The sequence below is a fragment of the Ischnura elegans genome (genome assembly GCF_921293095.1).
Source record: "Ischnura elegans chromosome 13 unlocalized genomic scaffold, ioIscEleg1.1 SUPER_13_unloc_1, whole genome shotgun sequence".
In the NCBI taxonomy this organism is placed as follows: Eukaryota; Metazoa; Arthropoda; class Insecta; order Odonata; family Coenagrionidae; genus Ischnura; species Ischnura elegans.
In genome coordinates, this window is record NW_025791657.1 from 3,967,713 (window position 1) to 3,991,985 (window position 24,273).

At 39.3% G+C, this 24,273-nt stretch overlaps 1 protein-coding gene across 1 annotated transcript in view; it reads right to left on the reverse strand.

Annotated features, from left to right (window-relative positions):
* Window positions 1-24,273, reverse strand: part of LOC124172497 — a 173,176-nt gene that overhangs the window by 16,435 nt on the left and 132,468 nt on the right. Inside the window, exon 25 of the mRNA XM_046551936.1 lies at window positions 6,080-6,243. Coding sequence (XP_046407892.1) covers window positions 6,080-6,243 — 164 coding nt within the window. The remainder of the gene's footprint in view (window positions 1-6,079; window positions 6,244-24,273) is intronic.

A 24,273-nucleotide genomic window follows, 5' to 3' on the forward strand; every position in this document is an offset into this window, starting at 1 on the left:
CTGATAAAATGAAAAATGTTTTCACCAATGAGGGCGTCCTCAATGTTTTTCTAACACTCCATTTGAAAAGTGACAATCAAATGAGGATATTAATGAGATAGTGTATTCGTATCACCCACAGTCAGGTAGCCAATCACGTACTCTGCCAATATCGAAAGTGCACATGTTTGCAAATAGTGCCAATATGGCATAAGAGAATAAAATTGAAGTTTAGGGTGCGGCAACATAACTTCCTTTAACCCTTTACCTGCGGGAGTGAATGATTTTAGCCACCAGCCTGTGCGGGAGGGAACCACGAAATATTTTTACCACTAGCGTGGCCGAGGGTATTGCAAGGAGTTAACCGTTAATGTTGGTGGTTGTTTTCGGGAAATTCTGCGTAGGTAACACTGTTACACTCAACGTTTCACTCCTCCCAGTGGGAGCGTTATCAAGAGAATGGGAGGTAACCGTTCTCGTCCCGTGGTATGTGTACATGTTTCGTTAATCCGTTGCTGACCCGATTTTGAGTTTTCACGGAAGGCGATAGCCGTTGGTCATTATATTGGGCCAGGAACCCTCTCCAGTTGCGGCTGCGGTTATATAAAAGATAAAGATAAAGATAAAGATAAAGAAATATTTATTGTTCTTGGACCTATGTGTAAATGTATTGTTTTTCTAAGGTGGCTTTGCCACAGAAAATAAATAAATATATTATTATTATTATTATGTGGTCCACTAAGAACATACAATGGCTTACATTCATATTAGAGCTCAGTGCACAGAAGAATAAGATACATGCAAAAAAATAATAAAAAAATTGTAACAGAATATAGTGGCATATTGGTACCATTACATTTTTTCTTGTAATAGCATTTTAGTGAACATTAGATTTTTAAATGACATCAGCTATTTTGCGGTTTTGATTGGTTCTGGAGTACCATTCCATAGCCTTGTCCCAACAACTGAAAATGAATTATCAAATGTAGTCGTACGATGTTGAGGAACAATTAAAAAATCAGCTGATAATCTAGTTACAACATTGCGATATTTCTCTTTACTCTGAAAAAAATGCATAATGTATTCTGGCTGTTTGCAATTAAAAAGTTTGTATAAAAAAGAGGCAAGCTGGTATTGCCTCCTTGTTTTTGCTTTAAGCCATTCTAATTTAGAGAAATAAGGGGATATATGTTCATCTTTTTTAAGATCATAAATTAACCTAACACACATGTTTAATTGCCGTTGAATCAGGGTGTTAATCTTTTCGGTTAGGTCATTATATACAAGGCAGCAGTAATCAATATGGGGGAATATTAACGAGGATACAAGCTGCTTGCGTGTATGAGAGGGCATAAGGTTTTTATGAATTTTTAGCTGAAACAAGATCATGTTGATCTTATTGCTGATGGCTTTAACATGGTTTTGCCAAGACAAATTAGGCATCAATAAGACTCCAAGATTTTTAACGGAGTTTGTATATGATATTTCGGCATCACCAACAAAAATCTTGGGCAGAACATCAAATTCGACATATTTGAGTAGTTTGAGGTACCAAATAACATAGATTTTGTTTTCCTAGGGTTAAGCACAAAGTTATTGTCTGCAGCCCATGAAGTGATGGCCTGAAAGTCCTGATTTACTTTGGAAATTGCATCATTCAGCTCATACAAATGACAGTGAAAATAAATATGTAGGTCGTCGGCATATAAGAGATATTTACAGTTTAGAATACACCTAGGCAGATCAAGGAGATACAAGGAAAATAGGAGAGGACCAAGAACTGACCCTTGGGGGATCCCGCAATGGACAGTAGTCCATTGCCATGTATTCCCATTCGCGTCCTAGACTGCCTGTTGACGATCTTTTAGATAGGAGTAAAACCAGTTAAGTGAGGAACAGGAAAAATTAAGGTTTTTCAATTTGTGGAGAAGTTTGGCGTGATTAACAAGACCAAAAGCATCGGTGAAATCAAATAGAACCAGAATTGTAACCATCCGTTTATCAATTCCTTGACGTATATCATCCGTTAATTTGAGTAGCGCTGTTTGCGTAGAGAAGTTTTTCCGAAATCCAGATTGATATGGATCATGCAAGTTGCATTGGTCCAGATAATTCGATACCTGCTGAAAAACAATTCTTTCTAAGCATTTAGAAAGAGAGCACAGAATAGAGATTGGCCGATAATCACTGGGAGAAGTTGGTTTTTTAACTCCTGGTATTGGTGTGATTAGTGAATATTTCCATACATTCGGAAATACAGATGACGATAAGGAAAAATTATAGATATCAAGTATAACAGGTAGAAGTACAGTTGACGCGGCCTTAATAAATTTAACTGAGATTCCATCGACCCCAGTTGAGTTCGATTTAGAGAGAGATAACGTTTTACGTAGGTTGTGTGGGGTTACGTGTTGGAAGAAGAAATTTCTCTCGTTATAGGGTACAAGTGGATCAAGGTTAGAGAGACTGAATATGTCAGCAATGCTATTTGCCTCGGAGGTAAAGGCGGGAGTGAAGTGCTTGTTAAGATCATCGATAGATAATTCATGTAAGGGCTGCTTGTTTCGTCGCTGCACGAGTCCAAGACTTCTATGTTCCCTCCAGACCTTGTTTGGTTCTGTCAAATTGGAGAAGGTAGTTGCATAATATTTTTTCTTGGCTTCCGTGACGAGATGCTTTACCTGATTACGCAAGACGTTAAACTCAGTGTAAGCAGTCTGGCTTTTTGTTCGTGTGAAAATTCTACGTGAAATATCACGTTCCTTCATTTTTTGCTTAATGTCACTAGTCAGCCAGGGGGCTGAAGGCCATCTAGGTGCGCATGTTCGCAGGGGGGCATGACAATTTATGCACTCTAAGAATTTCTGATTAAAGAGTTCTAATTTTGAATCAATGGACGAGGAGCTAAATATGTTGTTCCAGTCAAAGGTGAGCAGATCGTCCTGAAACTTTGCTGTATCGAAATTTTTAAGATCACGATAGAAAATTTTAGGTATAGGAAGACGAGGGGAATTGAATGAATAAGAGAGTAAAATTTTGTCATGTGCGGAGAGGAAAGGTCCAGGGAATTGTGAGAATGAAGAGAGTTTTTCAGGGGAATCAACTTTACAGAGATCGAGGAGAGTATGACTATGTTCTGTATGATGCGTGGGCTGAGTTGAGGCCAGATGAAGATTATAATTAAAAATGAAATTCCTGATGAAGGAAGAATGACAGCTGTCCCGTAGCAGATCGGCGTTAAAGTCACCTACAATTACAATTTTTTTATAGTTTGGACTAAAAGTTGCATATGCTTCTTCAATATCAGTCAAGGACCCAACATTTGGAGGTCTGTAAGCAACAAATAGAAGAAGTTTAGAAAGGTTTATACCATGCACTTCAATAACTATGAACTCGGGTCGGCATTCATAGGTCGCGGAAGAGGTCGCCAGCACCGACGAACTCAGTCGATGATGAATGAAGGCACCAACCCCGCCACCGCCTTTCCCGATCCGATCATGTCTCAGCAAGTAATGTTCACTAAGATCAACCATGCTATCAGGAATATTTGGTTTTAACCATGCTTCGGTTAAACAGATTATATCACTTACACAGGAAAAAAATGAACCCGAAATTCGTCGATATGACATATTAAAGATTGACAATTGAGGAGGGAAATGCTGATTTCATTAGCAATTGGTAGGCCTGCGGGAAGAGAACAGGCCCCCGTATGTTATTTTAAACAGTCAAGGTCAGTTTCAACAAGAATAGAAATGCGTTCACCACCATCATGGACCCGAGCAAACACACGGCCATTACGAATCCACAGTTTTCCGATTTTGGAACTACCGCCCGTGATTTACAATTATCGATCTATCGACTACAGTTGATTTCGTTGAAAGTCGATTTCCAACGATATAAGACATAAAAGATGTCCGCCGGCAACATGTACCGGTGTGACCGGGGTTGTGTGTGATACTGTCACACGAATACAGTTGCTGTTATCTGCATTGAGTTGCGAATAAATGATATTCCAACTGTGCGGTGTTTTGTTTGCCTTTGTGAAATTCTTCCAGATTCCTTGGATGGGTATCAACCGCTAAACGTGTGAGAAAAAGTTTTAGTATTACTATTCATATTAGGCAGAGTTTATTAATTTTATTGTGAACAATTTTTGCCAAGTTGATTTATTTAATGTGTTGCCGACGTAGATATTTGGTTGACTCGAGTTAAACGTTAGTAACTAATCAGATGTTATGATAGCAGTAAAATCAAAAGCGCACTGTTTATCAAATTGTATGTTTATTGTGAAAGCGTAATTCGTCAAGGCCGGAATCTACAGCAGGAAAAGCCAATTTTAGTAAGCAATAATAGAAATTCCAGGAGTGAGACAACGAGCTTTCGCAGCAAACATAAGTTTGAATTAATAAGGACTTTGTTATTAGCAAAATGACAATATCTGATTCGAGCAGAAAATTTGAATCTGGAGACAACAGTTTTCGTCTCAGGGCACCATGACTCCTAAAAATATTTGGGTTGCATTGTCTTAAAGTTTCATTTTTGTCAAAATCTTCGCTTTGACGTTATTCTTAATTATTAGTCTACAGAGTAAGTGATCAACACGATGATATGCTTAATATGAATGTGCAATGAACAGTTTCAGAGTTATGTCAGTTTGTGTGCAGTATGTTCAGTTGCGTTTATCGTGGACTACAAACATTCAAGAAATCCCCTTGGTTAAAATGCTCCTCAACATATTGAATATAAAATCTAGCTAATAAGAATTTTAATAACCTGCTCATCTAGGTGCTGATGAAACAAGTAAAAGAAGTTCAGTGGTTGATATCCTTCCTTTCCAAATCCTGGAAATGACATCCAATGGATATCCACAAGGGGGATGTTTGGGTATCCATATGGAGTCCAGAATAAGACATCCAATGGATATACACAAGTGGGACATTTGGACATCTATGGGAATTCCAGTGAACATCAAGTGGATGTCGATGGATGTCAGCCCTGTCATCCAATGGACGCCTCTGAAGTGGCTGGGAGGTTGCTGATCGCGTTCTGCTTCCGTGAATGAATCATCATCTGAGATTTTCATTGTGATCTCAGTGCACTTTAAACTACCACTTTTATTTACCGCGGGTGACCAGTTCGTCCCTTTAATCATTCCGTCTTGAACGTGGAATGGGATATGATTCAAAAACCTATTCAAACCTATCAATTGTGGCCGCACACTCATGCTGTTCTGCAGGGCTCTTTGTGGTCGGGGACGGTGATTAAACTGATCAAATCATGAGTACAATGAAAACCATTTCAAAGACTGCCTCTGGATGGAATAAATTACTTTCATTGAATGTGAACAGAAGCATAAAAATTATGCAAGGAATAATGGAGATTCCATTCTAAACTTTTCATTCTCCATCTCCCTTATGTTGAGAGATGAGCCGCCAGATCCGTGATAACTCGTTACGATAGTCTTGTTATTGTCACTGACCTCTTTGAACTCGATTGATAATCTCTGTCGGATCGTAGACTGAAAAATAGACTAAACCTTTTCGATAAATGGAAGAGCAGTCTATTTTCTGACAAAGTTTGCCATATCTTATTAACGCCAACATATAACTGTAGATCAGATTATATAAATAAAATATGAGAGACAGACTGCAGAACAGAAAGCTTCAGAATGTCTTTTCCACGATCAATAAGTTACTATAACGGCAGCGTCAGAACGTATAAATAGATAAGATGACTTGTATTTTAGCCTAGTAACTTGTGTCTAAGTTTTGGCGTGTTTCTGAATTTTCCATTTATTTCTAACAGTATACTATGTTCAAGCTATATTGGCAGAAAACGCTAATGAGGAAGTGGCAAGTTTTGCTATTGAATATACGTGGTTGCGTCATTTGTTAGTATTTGCAACGTTTTTTTTACCATGTGTTGTGCATATGGTAATCCTATTTTATACTGCATGCTAGTTATGGATCATCTCCTGCCTAACACTCTTGAGGTGATTCACATGGAGATACGTAGATATAAATTATGTTCAACCAGTCGGGAGTTTTTTTTTATTCCATCGACCGCAGTGAACACTGATCATACATGTAAATCCACTCACCGTCCACCTCGCCGTTGGCAATTAGAATGTTGATGATGATCATCTGGAGGAGGAGCTGAGGCGCCGACTCATTCAGGGCCTCATTCATGTTCCACTTATACAGGAGCTTCGCATTCATCACCATCATCGCAGAAGACTGCGCCTGGATAAGTGGTGCTTTATACCTATAAAAATAGGCTAGTGAAAACATATGAGTGTGTCAGGTAACGCAAACATATTCATTTATAAAGAACAAAGCTAGAAAAAAGGCGAGAAAAGCAGAGCACGCCAGGACCAATCTACATCTACATCTACATAATACCCTGCGAGCCACCTCTAGGGTGTTAGGCAGGGGGTGATCAATCACCAGCATGCAGCATGCAATTTGGACTCCCACATGCACACCACACCGTCCAAAAAACGTCCCGTATAATAACAAACTATACTACTATATGCTGTTAGAAATCGAATTCAGAAACATGCATTAAGTTTTACATAGGTTAGTAGGCTACACTACAAGTCATGCAATCTATTTACGAGTTCTATTGCTGCCGTTATAATCTCTTATTGATCGTGGAAAAAATGACATTCGGAATCTGTCTGTTTTCTACAATCTATCTCTCTTATTTTATTTATATGATCTGATTTTCCGTAGTACGTTGGTGTCCGCAAGATATGGTTAACTTCGTCAGAAAAGACACTGCTCTTGAATTTATCTAAAAGGTTTAGTCTAATTTTCAATCTACGGTCCGACTGAGATTCCCATCCGAGTTTATCTAAGAGGTTAGTTACACTAACAAGACTATCGTAACGACCTTTCACATACCTGGCAGCTCTCCTTTGCACGCGTTCTAACTCTGTTACTAAGCCTTTTTCATGAGGGTCCCAAACACTGGCAGCGTATTCCAAATGTGGTCTAACGAGGGAAAAGTAGCTAATTTCTCTCACTTTGTCTCACTTTGTCAACTGTCAACCAATGAGGTCATACCTGACGCACGGACGGGGTGAATGTATACCATGCATAATGGAAAGACGGAAATAAAAAAAAATATTTAAAATGCACCAAAAAATAGATGAAAACTCATAAATAATAGTGTTTCGTATTTCATGTACTTCTACCCAATCGGACCATTCCCGAATCCCAACATAGATTGGGATTAGCCTTTGCAGTTTTAGTGTGCCTTGCACCTCCTCACTTGTAGCCTGTCTCTCTCATTCTCTTTCACTGACAATGAAAAGGTTACACTGGTCCCTATCCTTTTGCTGAATCATTTTTTCCCCGCGTATGCTTCTGTACTCGATTCAAAGCACTGAAGAGTTGGTTATATAATCATTGGCAGCTGGGCCCCTTACTAACTATTAAAGCTGGGCTAAATTTGTGCGGAATGGGTGGAGATTACATTCACATTCACACAGGTCGCCACAGGCGAATATACAATCATAATAACATATAATAGAAATTGAAACAAAGAGATAGAAACATAAATGCAGGACGATGACACTGTGGCGTGGAGATGAAATGAAGGCTGAAAACACATAGAAAGTTCACCTGAACTGGGAATCGAACCACGGACCTTCTGCTTTCCGGGCAGATGCTCAGACCACCGAGCTATCCAGGCTAATCTAATTTCCAGTGTTTTCGGCGGGGGTTTATACAACCAAATCCCCCTAGGTGGTTCATGGTTGGTGGGTTTTTTGTGGATGGAGGTGCTGAAGGTATTGTTTTCAAGGTGGATGTTTATGTCAAGGAAGGTAAGGGAGGAAGCAGAAATTGATGAAGTGAAAGAAACGGATGAGGTGGAGTTGAGGGATGCAATGAATGTGTCAAGCGAATCACGCCCATGGGTCCATAGTAAAAAATACCCACCAACCATGAACAATACCTACACTACACCAGTTGCCATCCACCCCACACCAAACACGCAATCCCCTACTCCCTCTCAGTCCGCGCCCATCGCATCTGCAACAATTCACCATCTCTTCAAAGAGCCACACAGAACCTCCACCATTCTCTCCTCAAACGAGAGTATCCAGAATCTCTGCTTAAAAAGAAAATACTCTCTCCCTCCGAACAGTACACCCCACGCACCAAAAGAGAACAAACCAGCAAACTAAATCTCACCACCACATTCTTCCCTGGCACTCAAAAAATTAAAAAAAATTTAAAAGATCTATACCCTATCATCAGCAAAAACAAAACCACAGCTGCTCTTCTTCCATCCTGCCCCTCCATTGCCTACAGAAGAGCACCTAACTAAGGTAATATTTTAAAATCCACCCATCCCTTCCTCCGGCAAACACTCCCCCCACTTTCCTCCTTGTCTCCATGCAACCGCCCCCGTTGCAAGTGCTGCCCTCTGCTACGCCCCACCACTTCACCTGTCGTCAATAGATCCTCCTCCATACCGTCTTGTACTTCCTTCAACGTTGTCTACAAGCTGCTTTGTAATTTTTGCCCCTCGTACTACATAGGAGAATGCACCACACCCATATCCATCCGAATGAACAACCACAGGCACTTCTGCAAAACCCCCCCCTTTCATGAACCCATCCCCATTCACACTGCCTCACACAATAGTTCTTTCGATAAATGTTTTTCCCTAACCATCATTGAAATTCTGCCAGAAAAGGCAACCATAATCGAGGTGAGAACGAGGGAAATGGCACATATTTGGGCTGAAAAGGCGTTTGAAACGCCCGGACTAAACATTGCCCACTAATAGTCAAAGCAAGCCCTACCGTCCCTTCCCCCCTCTCCCCTTCCCCTTCTTCCAACCCCACTACTTCACCAAGGAGAGCTTCTGGAGGATCTGCCTGCAGCAGTTCACCTTTGATAGCACTGAGGATAGCGGGTCAACCCGCTGAAACGTTTGCAAGATTCTTTGTGAGTGTCCTTTTCTATGTGTACCTATGTTTTTATTAGTGTTTATTTTGTCCGTTACATACTTATACTATCGCGTAGTGCGCTTTCCTCAAGACTTTATATATAGATATCGATACACATAGAAACACCAAAAAGAAACACTCACACGGGATATTAACTAAAGCTTTCGAAGCACTTGAGGCCTCTTCCTTAACTGAAGTAAGAATGGAAAGGAAAGGAGTATGTTGGACAAGGGAAAAGAGGGGAAGGGGAGAGGTGCGTGGGGAGGGGGGGTTATTAATAGACGTTAGAATGCGACGTTCGAACCCGGAAAGCTATTGGCTTGAAAGTGCCAAATGCAATCCAATTCGAGGCTGTGGAGGTTGAGGGCGGAGTCGGTGGGAGGGAGGGAGGCAATAATGGATACATTGTAGCATTGATTGAAGATGGATTCGTGTGACAGACAATGTGTAGGAACTGGTAGAGAGGAGTGGGGGGACGATGGACAACAGGAGGCGCGATGATTGTTGATTCTGAGGTTTAGGGGGGTAGTGCATTGGCCAATATAGAAAGCGGGGCAGAAAGTACAATGAAGAAGGTAAATGATGTTGGTGGAAGTACAAGTAGTGGAGGGGAAGATCGGTAGGCATTTAAGCTCGGGGAGGAAAGAGGCAGGGGATGGAGAGAATATCTTGCAGGTTTCACACCTGGGACGATAGTCGGGTGTGGAGTGACTAGAGACTCCAAGGTGTGGAGATGGTGACTGACTGCGACTTTTGAAGAGGGCGGGTGGCTTTAAATATGGTGTTTAAATTCGGTGGTCTCTTAAATGTGATCCGAGGAGTGGAAGGGAAAATCTGAGAGGCGGACTTGTGTTTGGAAAGGATGGGGTACAAGTCCTTCAATATGTTTTGTAGCACATGAGCACCAGGAAAGTAGGTAGTGAGCGAAGAAGGAGAGCAATGTTTGTCCGCACGGGGTTTATTGGAAATAGCAGGTTTTTTTCTTATTTTATTCATCAAAAGTTTTTTGGGGTAGCCGCGGCGAAGAAGAGAGGTGTGAAGTTTGGAGAGAAACTTTTGAAGGTCTTCGGGATTATCACAAATTCTGTGGACAGAGAGGGAATAAGGGATGGAACGTTTGGTGTGTGGTGGATGGCAACTGCTGCAGTGGAGGTATTGTTGTTTGTTAGTATTTTACCTCTTCTATCTCCAAAACCAATATCAACTTCTTAGATGTGGACATACACCTTTCAGATAATAACAAATTCAAAACATCGGTTCACATCAAAGCCTTGCTGCATGGACACAATTACTTAGTGAGAGGGCCTCATAATCTGACATCACATAATACTCGGGGTTGCATTTAATCCACTTGGCAAGGGTCCTTCTTGCCTCCGAGGATGGTCACTGTATCCTCCTTTTGCAATCGCTTTTCCCTTTTCGTTCTCTTGCTACAACCCTGAAAACATACGACTTGACGTCCACCTGCACTGGCTAAACTAAAGCAACTTGTACATTATGCTGCATAAGGAATAGTTATTAATTACTTTAAATCAAAGATATAAACTAAATAAACTTACTGGATAAGAATAATGTACTCTTCAAGCACCAAGATAGTACTTGATTTTGCCAAAATGGCTCAAGACGGTACTTCATTTAGCCGAAAAATCAAGTACTGTCTTGAGCCATTTTCCATCACATTTAAGGAATATTATTGTGTCCATGCAACTCACAAAATCTTTTATTATTATAGAGTTTGTTTGTTTATAAAAGAGTCCGTTTTCCTACACTAAGCACACGATTTAAGTCCATTCTCCGTAGTAGTATATGGAATGTACTAAAAAAAGAAACCTTTCACTGCACCTCTTGCAGTGACCAGCGATGGCATAATAAGAGTCATTCGTAGTAATATTTATTAAATTTTCTTTCTGGTGATTACTTTCTATCACTATTATATCTGTTATCCACATATAAAAATGAATGAGACCATATTGCATCCACGCGCTTGCCGCGTCGCCGTACTCTCCGCCGCCGCGGGCCAGAACTGGAGTCGACCGCACGCTCGAAAAAACGATTTAAAATTCGGGGTTGCAGGTTAGTGCAAGGTTTTACTTTAGATTCACAATAAGTAAGCTTCAAAAAATGACATGATATAAGTTACTTAGTGAAAGTTGACGATAATATCTATTTTTTCTCAACGTTTATGTAAAAAAAGGGCTGAAAACAGGCTCCGCCATTTTGTTATATATCTATGGTTATGAAGATGAAACTAAATATTTAAAAACCCTTCAAATGAGATAAATTAAGTTTCAATTAAGATGGTATGACAGTTTTTTCGATAAATCTATTCATTAAACCACTGCACGAGGATAGAGTTGACAATTTTCAGAAAAAATCGAGGGTCGTCGTTTTTCGCTAAATTTGTTCAACTTTGACCTCACATATATTGTTAACGTGGTAACACAGGAAAAAATTATCTGGAAAGGTATGCACAATTAATTTGAGAATATATATGCGAAGTTTCAACTTCCTAGCTCAAAAAAATCGATTTTGAGGTTTTGGCCAGCTTTTTTCGATTCTGGCCCACTGTGCAACAATGCGAAAACGCTACATTTATTTTTACCATAAGCAAATTTTTTTTGAGGACCCATATTTTCAATTTACCTTACATAACATGCTATTAGGTCAAATGAAGAGAAAAAATTCTATATTTTTAAGTATTTCTTTACTCGGCCGGTAATGGGTTAAATCGACAAGAGAAATTAGGAGCTATTGCAACAGTGTCATCAAGAGCCATCAAGAGAAGGGGAGACTGGGTACGGTGGAGACAATTCTCCTTTAATCGCACATAGTTCTGTAAGTAGGCTAGCAAGCTTAACAAAAAGTTTTCTTTAATGTAATTTGTACATTGATGTACGTTTAAAGACTAAATGTGTCCCTGAAAACATTTCTTAGCTCAAAGGGGCAATTAAAATAAATTAAGTATCACAAACGACAACACCCCAAGGGCGATTGTAAAAGGTTTCCATAATACTCTGAAATGGTCTGAAATCGTTTTAATTGTAAGAAATATTGGTAAATTTTTACAAGAGGTACAATCCGGATTTCGCCTTCAAACCTTCACTTTCCTGTAGTATTTTTGCCTAATGATTAACGTGGTGACATTCATTCCTGGCGGAAATCAATAGTTTTCGAGATATTTTAACTTTTATGGATAGCGATTTTCGGGTTCTGCGCATGCGCGGCCATATTGGAATCGCGGTAAATGAGTTTCACGGAACATGTTTGAAATTGTAAACAAGAGAAAAATATCCCTAGTGATGGTCCAATAAATAACAGAGTGGGAGGTAGAAGTGGATAAATCACTTTCTGGGCACATGTACGGGCTGGTCAACTAGAAAAAAATATCCTTCGAGCTGGTCCAGTTGGTGAAGTGGGTAAATCACTTTCCGGGCACATGTACGATTTGGTCAACTAGAAAAAAATATCCTTCGAGCTGGTCCAGTTGGTAGAGTGGGTAAATCACTTTCTGGGCACATGTACGGGCTGGTCAAGTAGAAAAAAATATCCTTCGAGCTGGTCCAGTTGGTAAAGTGGGTAAATCACTTTCCGGTCACATGTACGAGTTGGTCAACTAGAAAAAAATAATCCTTAGAGCTGGTCCAGTTGGTAGGGTGGGAGGTAGAAGTGGGTAAAATGTGCTTACCTTCCAGTGCTTATGGTTGCCCAGATGTCCCAGGCAGGTCTTCCTCAGTGGGTAAACTTTAAATTTGGCGGCATGGTAATGTTTGCGCATGCGCAGAAGGTGAAGTGCGTAAAGTAAAGGGTGAGTAAGTGAAGATCGTAAATGGCGGCGCATGCGCAGAACCCGAAAATCGCTATCCATAAAGGTTAAAATATCTCGAAAACTATTAATTTCCGCCAGGAATGAATGTCACCACGTTAATCAGGAGGCAAAAATACTACAGGAAAGTGAAGGTTTGATGGCAAAATCCGGATTGTACCTCTTGTAAAATAATACCGAAATATTTATAATAATACGGTATAACCTTCTTTCTGAAAACATTGCATCTTAATAACAAAGATATAAATTTGGGAATACTTCAATCATTTACAACAAAAAAGGCAGTATAGCATCTAAAATTATTAGGTCTATCTTGACATTTACTCTATAGTGAATACATCCGTCTCCATTAATAACAATGGACGGCATGAAAATCGGCCCTGACACCATTCCTGCTGATTCTTACGTAAAATGACATCCTAAATCCGAATATGAACTCCGTTTTCTCCAATCACCCACCATTTTCGGGGGAGCTCCCCCCTCCAATTTTCATCACTTTTTGGTCGTTTGGAGGAATTAAAAGGATTATTTAAGCATTTAAATTATTTCTAGTGGTTTTGAGGGGAGCAAAATCCTAAAAAAATATTTATGTTAAAGAGGTATATTTTGGGCGAATAAGTCTCCGTAAATTTTGTAAAAACACATTAACAGTGATCAATTTTGCATTTGTTTCGCAAATTTTCAAATGTATAAAAATTTCCAGCTTCCATTTCACATCGTCCTCCCCCCAATGATAAAATATATAACAACTTGAAACATCAGTAATAATAAAAATATCTTGCTGCATAGCATAGCAACAACAATAAAAAAATTAGCAATGGCTCGGAGGATTCACTTTACTACGATGGCCTGTCCCGCTCAGGCTTGGACGGCAATTCTCTTGCTTTCGCTGCTAAAAAAGGAAAAGTAATACTTTCTAATTATACGAATAATATAAGATTGAGATTTTTATACTCTCATTGCAGTTAAAAAATATTCTTCCTCCTTAATCATGGAGTTCCACAAAGTATCAGCCTCTCAAATCAATTATGTATATTGAAGTAGTCGTCACTTTCTCTCAGTATACCTCTGATGATAGCAGAGTCAAATCTTTCGGTGTTCTGGACAAGGGTCCTTTTTTCAAAGTATTTTAAATTGTGCAAAACAGTAAAAGTTGTTGTACTCCGGCTTTTTCCGAGCGAATGTCAGTATGTGGACTTGAGTTGTGATTATTACCGTGATTTAATGTGCAATAATGTTACGCGTGTGTAAAAAACATCCTCACACTTCAGCTATGTTTGTGGTGAATTGATTTAAACATCGCAACAATAACCTCTTTCTTTAATTCTTAAAACTTCATATAAATTTTACTCTGACATCCAACTCTTATTGCAGCTTCTGAACTGCTTCATTTGTGAATACAACAGCCGCGCCTGAGAAAAAAACATTACATCATACGGAACTGGCCTCTGCGAGAAAGCTTCACACATGGTTATAAAAATGTCTCTCATGTTTCCCTGGTTCCAACAAAAAATGATCACTTGCCACCATTGCACATCAAACTAGGACAGATGAAATATTTTGTGAAAGCAATCGGCAAGACAGGAGCTGAATATCTATTTTTAACCTAAAGTCTTTGTTTTAGTGAAGCTAAAACCAAGGAAGAAATTCGTGGGCAGCCAGAATAGGAAACCTTTCCAAGGCTTGACGTTTATTAAACACCTGAACCATAAAGAAAACTGAGCTTGCTTTGGATTCTGAAACGTGTGTTAGAACTTTTTGGGTGACAATGAAGTGATGATTATGTCGCCCATGTCGAGGAATTGCTGCCAGCGTATTAGGCCATGGGGTGAAACATATCACTAAAAATGCATTTCCTTCATTCACACCTGGATCTTTTCATAGAATATTTTGAAGCAGTTTCAAATTAGCATAGGGAACGGTTCCATGAAGATATCACTGAAGGAGAGGAGATTTTCCGACAACTTGAATGCGGGCATGTTGGTATGTATATTAAGCCTACTGCTGGTTTTTGTTTGAGAAACTTCTACCTCAGTTTATGAAGGGAAATCAAATACCAAACTACTTTTGTTATTCATCGTTCTTCACATTTGTTATTTTTCTCTTTATTGATGCGCGTGTGGTATTGATGGCGCCAGCGTGGTAGCGTGTCTTCTGAACTGTTGGCACAAATTTTCATTATTTTTTCTATCCCGTGTTCTCAAATATTTTTATTATTGCTATTATTAGCTATTGATATATTTTCCCATCATTCTTGGATATTTCGGGTAAGGGAAGATGGAATGGGAGCTAACAAATGAAGAAAATAAATGAAAAATTGCGAGAAAAAGGAAAGGTTGATAATTCTAATGCGTTTTTAAAATCGATAACGGAAACTAATCCCCCCTAATCTAAGTTCTTATTCCTTAATTATCATGTTTTAGAACTTTTCCCCTCTCAAAAAGCTGATAAGAAACATAAATGTTAATATTATCCTTTTCATTCTTAAAAATTATTGCAAAAGAGATGAAAATCAGATGGGGGCTGCCCCCCAAAAATGGTGGGTGATGGAGGAAAACGGATGTCATATTCAGACTCAAGAGGTTATTTTGCATCAGAATCAGCAGAAATGGTACGAGGGCTCGAGAAAAAATATTTTTTGCCGTCCAGTGTAATTGGTGGAGGGGTTGAGTAAACATTTCTAGGTATGCTTGAAATGAATTATATCGAAATATGAAGACCATAAGGACATACTGCAAAATGAATGTCCGGGCATCGTGTTAAGTATTCTGATAGCTGCTGCTGCTGTTCTGTTGAAAGGCAAAAACGCTTTGTTTAGAACAACATACGCCATGCTGACAAAGCTTTCATTTCCGTCCGCACCAGGGCTATCGCGGCTACGAACATATCTTAGCAAAAACATGCGATTAACTCTGTGCATTACCGCAGCTCTCTGTAAAGAAATCTTTCGTTACACTTCTTTGTAACCGTATTCTTGGTGTAATATGCCAAAATGTCCTCTTTAAGTCTTTTTTGTGCATATTTTGGTCATCTAAAACAAAAAATAACTTTTACTTGTGTCACAGCCATACCCAGGAAACATGTCATAACCGTACCCGTACCACTCTTTCGCAAAACAAACAATCACCATGTTGATAAGAAGAAGTCGCTGCTAGTGAAGCAAGAATGTCTATTTTATATTATGGAAAAACGCTAAACTATCTATCTATATTCACCTAACACAAATCATCAAAAGAAATCGAATAAAATATTTACTTATGAGTGTAGATTACCAATATGCTTGCTAGCATTTACGTCGTGCGATGGCCGACACAATACTGTGACATAAGTAATAATGTGCAAGCTGCTCCTTTATCCCCTTCATAATCCTCTTTTACCAATAATTTGCTAATGGGACGACTGTCACTACCGCACCCAGGCACAACCGTACCCAGTCTACCCTATCGCAATAAATATTTCGTAAAAATCATTAGACACCGTATATTTTATGTTAAAATTAATTAATACATACTGGTCTGGTAATATGTTCTAATATAAATATTCATCTTGCCCACCATCCCCACCCTGAAGTCCTAAAATAGAGGTCTTACCACAACTTATTATATTGGTATCCTCAATGTTTCTTTACTTTCTTTCACTTCACGGTTTATTTTGCACTTCAACTACTTTACCTATAAAATCTACTACTATTCTGTACTAATAAAATTTTCATTTGTTTAAATTGACAAGAGATCTCAAATAATACGGCAAGAGTTTCATCAACATCCTTCAAATTTTCGTAATGGATTCTAACTGGTAATCTTGCGAGCCTATTTTGTCCAATATTTTGAAATAAATGCCTTGATGCACTATTGTATTATGCAGTTCCTCTTTTTTCTGTATTGTCTAAAATCTTTTCATCTCTAAATTCAATTTGTTAACTTTTTCCTTCAATGTGAAATTGTTCTGTATCAATTATTTTTTATTCATTTATCCACTGGAACGTAGATACGGCAGGAGTTTTAAGTGAAAACGAAAATTCCCCGTGGCAATACCCAATTTTCAGAGAAAACCATAAAAGGAATGATAAATCGCAGGCTTCTGTTGAAGATGAACAACAGAAAAAATAAACGCGTACTTTAAGCTTTACAAGCAGATGCTTTTTTCACCCACTGTGATTGCATCGTCTCCATTGAATTTATGTGGCCATTTCTAAAACTCCGTATTTCATTTTTACTTCTAAATATTGCTTGAGGTATTCTTCCAATCGTGGTAAAACTGCAAGAACATTGTATTGCAATCCAGTTTTAAGCGAACCTGAAAATTTCAACCGTCTTGTTAATCAGGAAGTGCTCAAAATTTGAGTTTCAAAATGTTTCCCGGAAGGACAAAGAAGAAAGCGAGTAAAATAAAAATAAAACATGGCATTAAAATAACGACAAAGAAAGAACTAATTACTCCAGTTTAGGAATCTGTAATCAACTTTCCGATAAGTGAAATGAAGTTTGCATCTGGTTTTCGTCTTCGAATGTGGAAATTTGCTTTTAAACATGAACATTTTGAAAACAATAAAATAAATTACGAATATTTAACTTCAAAATTGTATAGAAGAAAACAAAAACACTGTAAGAAACACAAACAAATTCAATACTTTTTTGTACAGACTTCCAAATCATCTAAATTGCTGATTCTTTACATTTGTGGCACTTTCGCGCTATTTTGGCCACACTGACTTTTTACACAGCTTACAAAAACTAAAAGTTCTGTTTCTATTGTATTTTATCTTTACTTGACAGTTTCTAGTCCGTTTTGTTCATTTTCGGGCGATTTATTAGAGTTGTCACTAATGACAACATGACGGCGAAGAAGGCTTAGACCAAGAACGCATTTTGTCGGTTTGCCCTGATAAACGGTAACTGTAACGTAACAATTTTTGTACAATTTATTTAAATGCAACTATTCCTGAGAAGCTTTTATTCCAGCTGAGATATCTTTCTTTATCTTATTCACGGTACCCAAAGGCTTGTACCCTTTATTTATAGAAAAACCAAGCAAAGTGATGTGAAATTGGCCTGTAGTGATATTTCTGCCTTTGATCAAGTAGGGCCGCATAATATTCAATACATCATGATCTGTGAAGCGATCGCCAGCTTGATGAGAGTCGTCCTTGCCAAGGTAATGAAATCCGTTTATCAAATAATTACTATCCTTATCCCCTGCAAGCTAGTATTTTTGCCCATATTTATCACGCTTTGATGCCATGAACTGCTGCGTGAATGAGCATCTAGCTTTGTTTGGAAACAGCTGTTTGTCAAAGGTTATTTGTGGCCCAGGCTATGCTTCCAAAGCATGGTCATCTCCTTCTCACGTAGGATCTTGAACGAGAAGGCGTCGTCACTTTGAAGCCTGACCAGCACCCCTTCCACGTCGGCAAACAGCCTCACGACTACGCATAAATTTCTTCTGTCCGATAGCGCTGATCCAGGTTTTCTAAAACACAATGATGAACGCATCGCTTATACCGTACGTAGCAGATACAAATACTCAATCGTGTGTAGGTACTTACATATTACGATCTTTGTTAGAGGAAAACGGATACAGTAGTAAGGACATCAGGAAGAGAATAGCATTAGCGAAGGAGGCGTTCATGAACAGGAAGGAGCTTCTGAGAGGATCGTTGTGTAAGAGTTTAAAGAAAAGGTTAGTGAAGAGTTTGATTTGGAGTGTAGCTCTCTACGGTGCGGAAGCATGGACACTGAGGAAAGAAGACGAGAGAAGATTGGAGGCATTCGAGATGTGGGTATGGAGAAGAATGGAGAGGGTGAAATGGACGGAGAGGAAAAGGAACGACCAAGTGCTGGATATGGTTGGCGAGGGGAGGCAGCTTTTAGATGAGATACGCAGGAGACAGAAGGTTTGGATGGAGTTAGTGCTTAGCGGGGAGGGGATGCTGAAAATGGTGTTGGAGGGTAGAATGTTAGGTAAACGAGGGAGGGGAAGGAAAAGAATAGGAATTTTAGATAGATTGAAATAGAGTAGGCCTTACAGTGAATTAAAGAAGGCAGTGCTGGAAGGAAAGGGAGGCTCCCAGATCGCTTCTCGAATACTCCATGGAAACCTACCTTAATCGGTAGAATACTATAATAATAATAATCTTTCGTAACTGAAGTATTACAATGCCCTAACCATAGTCTGGACCATACATAACCATTGACGAACAGCTGTTTCCAAACAAATTTAGATGTCCATTCACCGCAATTCATGGCATCAAAGGCAGGAATATCATTTAGTATTGCAATAATTTTCTCTGGCGTACACGTCCATGCAGTGCCAAAATTAAGATGCTGATGCAAATCAAGAAGCACGTCTCGACTGGTCGTGACACGCTGGTGTGTCAAACTCTGCGCTGGGAAGCTGAACACAAACTCTCGGCAGAAGCCAACTGCATTGTGGCGCACTTCACTACACTAATGTTTCACGGCAAATGAGTGTCGTCGCGGTAAAATTTGGCTCGTTTCAAGGAAAATCATTCGCAAATAGAGCGGAATATACTTATCTCATGAGCTAATAAATTGTCGAAAAAATTACAAACAGCTGATATTTATTAATATTATGTAAAACATAAACAATCATGAAGGTAATATAATATTCTAAAATAATAATTTGGCAAGTTATATTCAAACTGCATCCCACGAAACACCTAAGCCGAACGAATAAATGATAAAATATACTGGGTGTCAAAATGACACCCTCCGGCATTCAAGGTAAATTTGATCTTTTAGGCCGGAAAAAAGAGAGGGGGGTGTCCCTAAAACTGTCGTCTTATTGAGCCTTAAAAATGATTGAAAGTCACGAAATATTTCATTCTACAGCAATCTTTGAAGTCCAGCTTTGAAAAAAATGTTCGCGTAGGGTGTCAAAATGACACCCTTCGGCATTCTAGTGTTAAAGGGCTGAAAGTGACCAATACTTCGGTGTCCACTATATCTATATCTACATAATACCCTGCGAGCCACCTCTAGGGTGTTTGACAGGGGGTGATCAATCAACAGCATTCAGCATGAAAGAGGACCGCCACATTCACACCGTGCGGTCGTGGAAATATATAACGCATACCAGCAAAATATACATGCATATTCATGCGAAGACAAAACTTGCCAATGGTTAGTAATTCCTAGAGGAAATCCATGCAGAGTTAGAACTATAGAAAAAAAACAACGAGTCATCTTAGCATCTAAAGACTCATCTTTCGCGGTCTATTTCTTTTTTTTTCTTCTCATGATCACATCTACAATAGTACGACGGTACACGAAGGATATATTTCGCGTCGTCTGAGACAATATCTCCTTCGATTTACTAAGTAAATTCAGCCTATACTTCGATCTACGCTCCTGTAAAGATTCCCATCCTAACTCGTGTAATGTACTGGAAACGCTGCACTTTTTGTCGTAACAACTCATCACCTATCAAGCCGCCCTGTCCTGTACTCGATTGATTTCAGCTATCAGTCCGGCTTCATACGGGTACCACACACTACAGCATCGTTATGACTGGAGTCTGACTACAATAACAGCCTCTAGGAGAGGGTGTCAAACACGGTCAAACCTCTTTAATTCTTGCACTACTAACGCTGGTAATAAATTACTTCCAATACATTTCTTGCCCTGGGAGTCAAAAGCCGGAAATTTCAGTCGTAGAAATTCCTGGCAGTTTTTGTTTTTTGTTGTTCAATGCGTTTTTATCGAACAATTTTTCTTCCTCCCATATTCTTTCTTACAGAGACAACTGCATGACAAAATAGAGCAATGGGAGGTTTACAAACTTTTAGTCCTTCTTTCGTCACTTCATCCTGGCAGAACGTTTTCCGATAATATAGGTTTCCATGCTCTTTCCCTCTTTTATGACGGTCGCGGGTTTGGGAACTCTTAGCTTAGGAGCTCAACACAGCTGGGCATAAGCCTCGTTCGAATTACAATTGTTCCAGCGATCGCTGGAACTAACGAGTATTCACACTACGATAGTTAAAACTGTAATGCGTATGTACCGCGCGGGGTTTAGGAAAAGGACCGCCGCGGACACAGAAGACAAGCCTAAGGGGGCCTTCACAGTTCGGCGTTGCGTTGACGCCGCGGCTAGCGAGCCAATCAGAGCCCGTCTTTGAGAATTGATGACGTCACGTCTCCAGCTCGCTGCGTCGTCGCAGAAAAACTGAACCTGTTCAATTTTCTCTGCGTCAAGGCGGCAGTACGCCGACGATTTCGAATTGGTGTTTGTTTATGGGTATACAAATATGCAAGATTAGCTCTAATGGGAGTGGCAAATGCTATTTATTTTATTATTTACTATTATTTTGAAGTGTTCAGCTTAGATATTTCGTATCTTTCCTAAACATAAGACAAATGTTAACCCTAAATTAGATTACAATCACTGAGGAGCATAGATTAGCGTAACACATACCCGTAAATGGAATCAAAAGCTAAATACAGCGTGAGAGGTGCATGTTGGTGACTAAGGTCGTTTAAATTCCATTTTATATCCAATAATTGTGCCCTCATGATCTACTCAGTTAGAGCTATTTAGATAACATGACTAGAACACTCTGTTTGAACAACAGTTATCATTAATAAATATTCCTGATAATATTCCACGTTACTCATGTTCATTGAGTGAATGTAATTAGCTATTTTTCGAATATTCCGAGTTAGGAAATAAAATTTAAAGGTCATAATAATGCATAGGCAAGGGCCATCACTATATGCATTATTAACAACTTTATGGTCGCCATATTAACTTCAAATGCTATTTATAGTTAAGAAGAACATTTAAAGAAATGAAATTGGGTAAACATGCAGAAAACAGCATATGTATTGTGCGTTTGGTTCGAAATCCTAAGATGATATGCTCACAGGCCGATTTTAAGGAGCCGACGCTTTTTGCCTTTCATTTGTTTTTGCAACGCAGAGCTGTAAAGGGCTCCAACTTGCTGCGATGAGTTAGCTCCGCCCCCAAGTACGCAACGCCGAGCTATGAAGGCACCCTAATGCATGTCCTTTTGAGCCCAGGCCCTTCCTCGAACTGAACGACCCTTTTCTGTCCCCTCCGGGCGGTCATTCACTGCTTTTTTGGCATTTTTACCAAAAAATAGTCGTAGCTTACCTGATATACCTGACGTTAGACATGAATTCTTCATTTTTCGCTTATCACATGGAAATTTCAATCGGAGTTCAAGCGTTAATCTGATTCTCCGATTGAAATTTTCATGTGATAACCGAAAAATGAAGAATTCATGTCTAACGTCAGGTATATCAGGTAAGCTATGAATATTTTTTGGAAAAAACGCCAAAAAAGCAATGGATGACCGCGCGGAGGGGACAGAAAAGGATCTTTCAGTTCGAGGAAGGGCCGAATCTGCCGATTTGGAATAGAAATAGTCTAATTCCGTCAATTCGATCGTAAAAACTTCACTTAAAATTTCTTCACGCTCAGAAAAACACAAGGAATTCATTTTTTACATGAAAGAATTGCCGTCCCACTGATTTGGGTCCCAGCCTTAGGACGGGTGCGAACTTCTGCTTCCTTTCCACGCGAGTACAGGGGGTGCAATAAATTTTCAAGGGACTCCTAGTGTGGAAGAATTTCCCTCCACGAGATTCGGTGCCAAAGTGTACACAAATATTCCCAAATTTTAATTGGTTCTGAAAATATTAATATAATATACATTAATATTATTTGAACTTATTTTATAATATACATGCAATTTTATCCATATTACAACCACAAAAGGATTCATTTCCCTTCAAAACACCTAAAATCATACTCCTCTGCAAAGTCACTTGGATGCTAAAATTCATTGCATTAAAGGTAATTTATCTGGAGAGAAAGGAAAAAAAAATATTGAACATTATATTTTACATCACCTCTTTAGTACTCCATGGAAACCTATATTAATCGGTAGAATACTATAGTAATAATAATAATATTTTACAGTCCCATAAACTTAATTAATTAAATGGTCAACTTTTTGCAAACCATGCACGTCTCCTCAACCTTCCATTCTCAAATAAGCATACTCCTTCCCCGGATCCTTCCCTTCCGAAATATTGGCCCATCTCAATTCCAATACTTGGTTTATTCTTCTGTAGCCGCTCACTTCTCGCGTTGGAAACCCCAACTCCTTCCCACCTACTTTACTCTTTCTTCTTTCCTTTTTGACTCTCCTTAACCTTTTAGATATTCCCTCTCATTATCCCTAGACGCCCCAGACTCTTGACCACTTCACAATATCTCTTTAACTATGTCTTTACCTGATGGCCAAACCTTCTCAAACAACTCCTTGACCCTTTGTTTAACAGTGGAAAACCCCAGCATGTGCCGTATAATCCCTCAATAGAGTCACGAAAACAAACCATCTCCCACCTCTACTTGCGCGGGAGAAATCCCGCTCGGAATTTTCCAGCTTGCTACCTCATTTGAGTGGCCAATGACCTTTCCTTTTCTTTCCCTCCATTCCCTCTTCCCTAGAATTTTAATAGGTTAATTGGCTTCCTCCCCAGCCCCTCTTCGCCGTTGAGTGAGTGAGATGGCAGATCCGAAACTATATTCCACTATATGGTACGAAACTATCGCGTCTTTATGGATCGGCGGTTTTTTTCCGTAAAATGCCATTTCGGATTTGAGGAGGTTTCATGCCATCCCATTTCTTGCAATTTTGGTTTAGTGCTTTTTCGGTTTAGTGCCTTAATGTGACAGCGGTCCGAAACTATTGAAATTTCATACTTTCAACTGCTTTTTCGTATCGGATCACATTCCTGGTGATGTGACAGATTGATTATCCGCGAGAACCTTCTTAATGAATGCCCTGTAAAAATCGTTCGTACAGAGAGAACCAAAGAATCTCTTGGGGCTCAGTCAAGCATCCATTCTAGGGGGAGAACTCCACCGTTTTGAAAGGTTAATGGACACCTCCAAGTAAGGGCACTTTCCATGATCGAGAAGTTTTCTCGGTGCGAGCAGAATAACATCGAACGCAATGGAACTTAAGTCTCCAAATAATTTCAATGACGGACAAAGTCAGGAGAAGATCTTAATTTTCGCCGAAATTGCCTTTAACAATGCACACCTTCCATTTAAGGATTCTTTTTTAGGTCCAAGCGGCAGAATGTAGAACTATGAAACTACCGCTTCCAAACAGCAGACATTCTGAATAACGGAGGCGGAGGAATAGCAGAGCGGAAAGCAGAAAATGTGTATTTCTTCTCCAAAAACGTACAATAACGGGCACTCTTAATGATGGAGGGGGACAGCAGGTTATGTATATTTTTGTCCCAATATTCTATTGTATTGCTTACCTCCAAATGGTGGACAATTGCAATTAGCAGACACCTCTCATTACCAGAGTTTTTAATGCCCGATGGTAAAGTATCCCACGGAAAGTTAATGATAAAACTGAAATCTTATGGTCTAGACGAAGATGTCATTTCCTGGATTAGAGAATTTTTGAGCGACCGCGTCCAAAGAGTAGTATAAG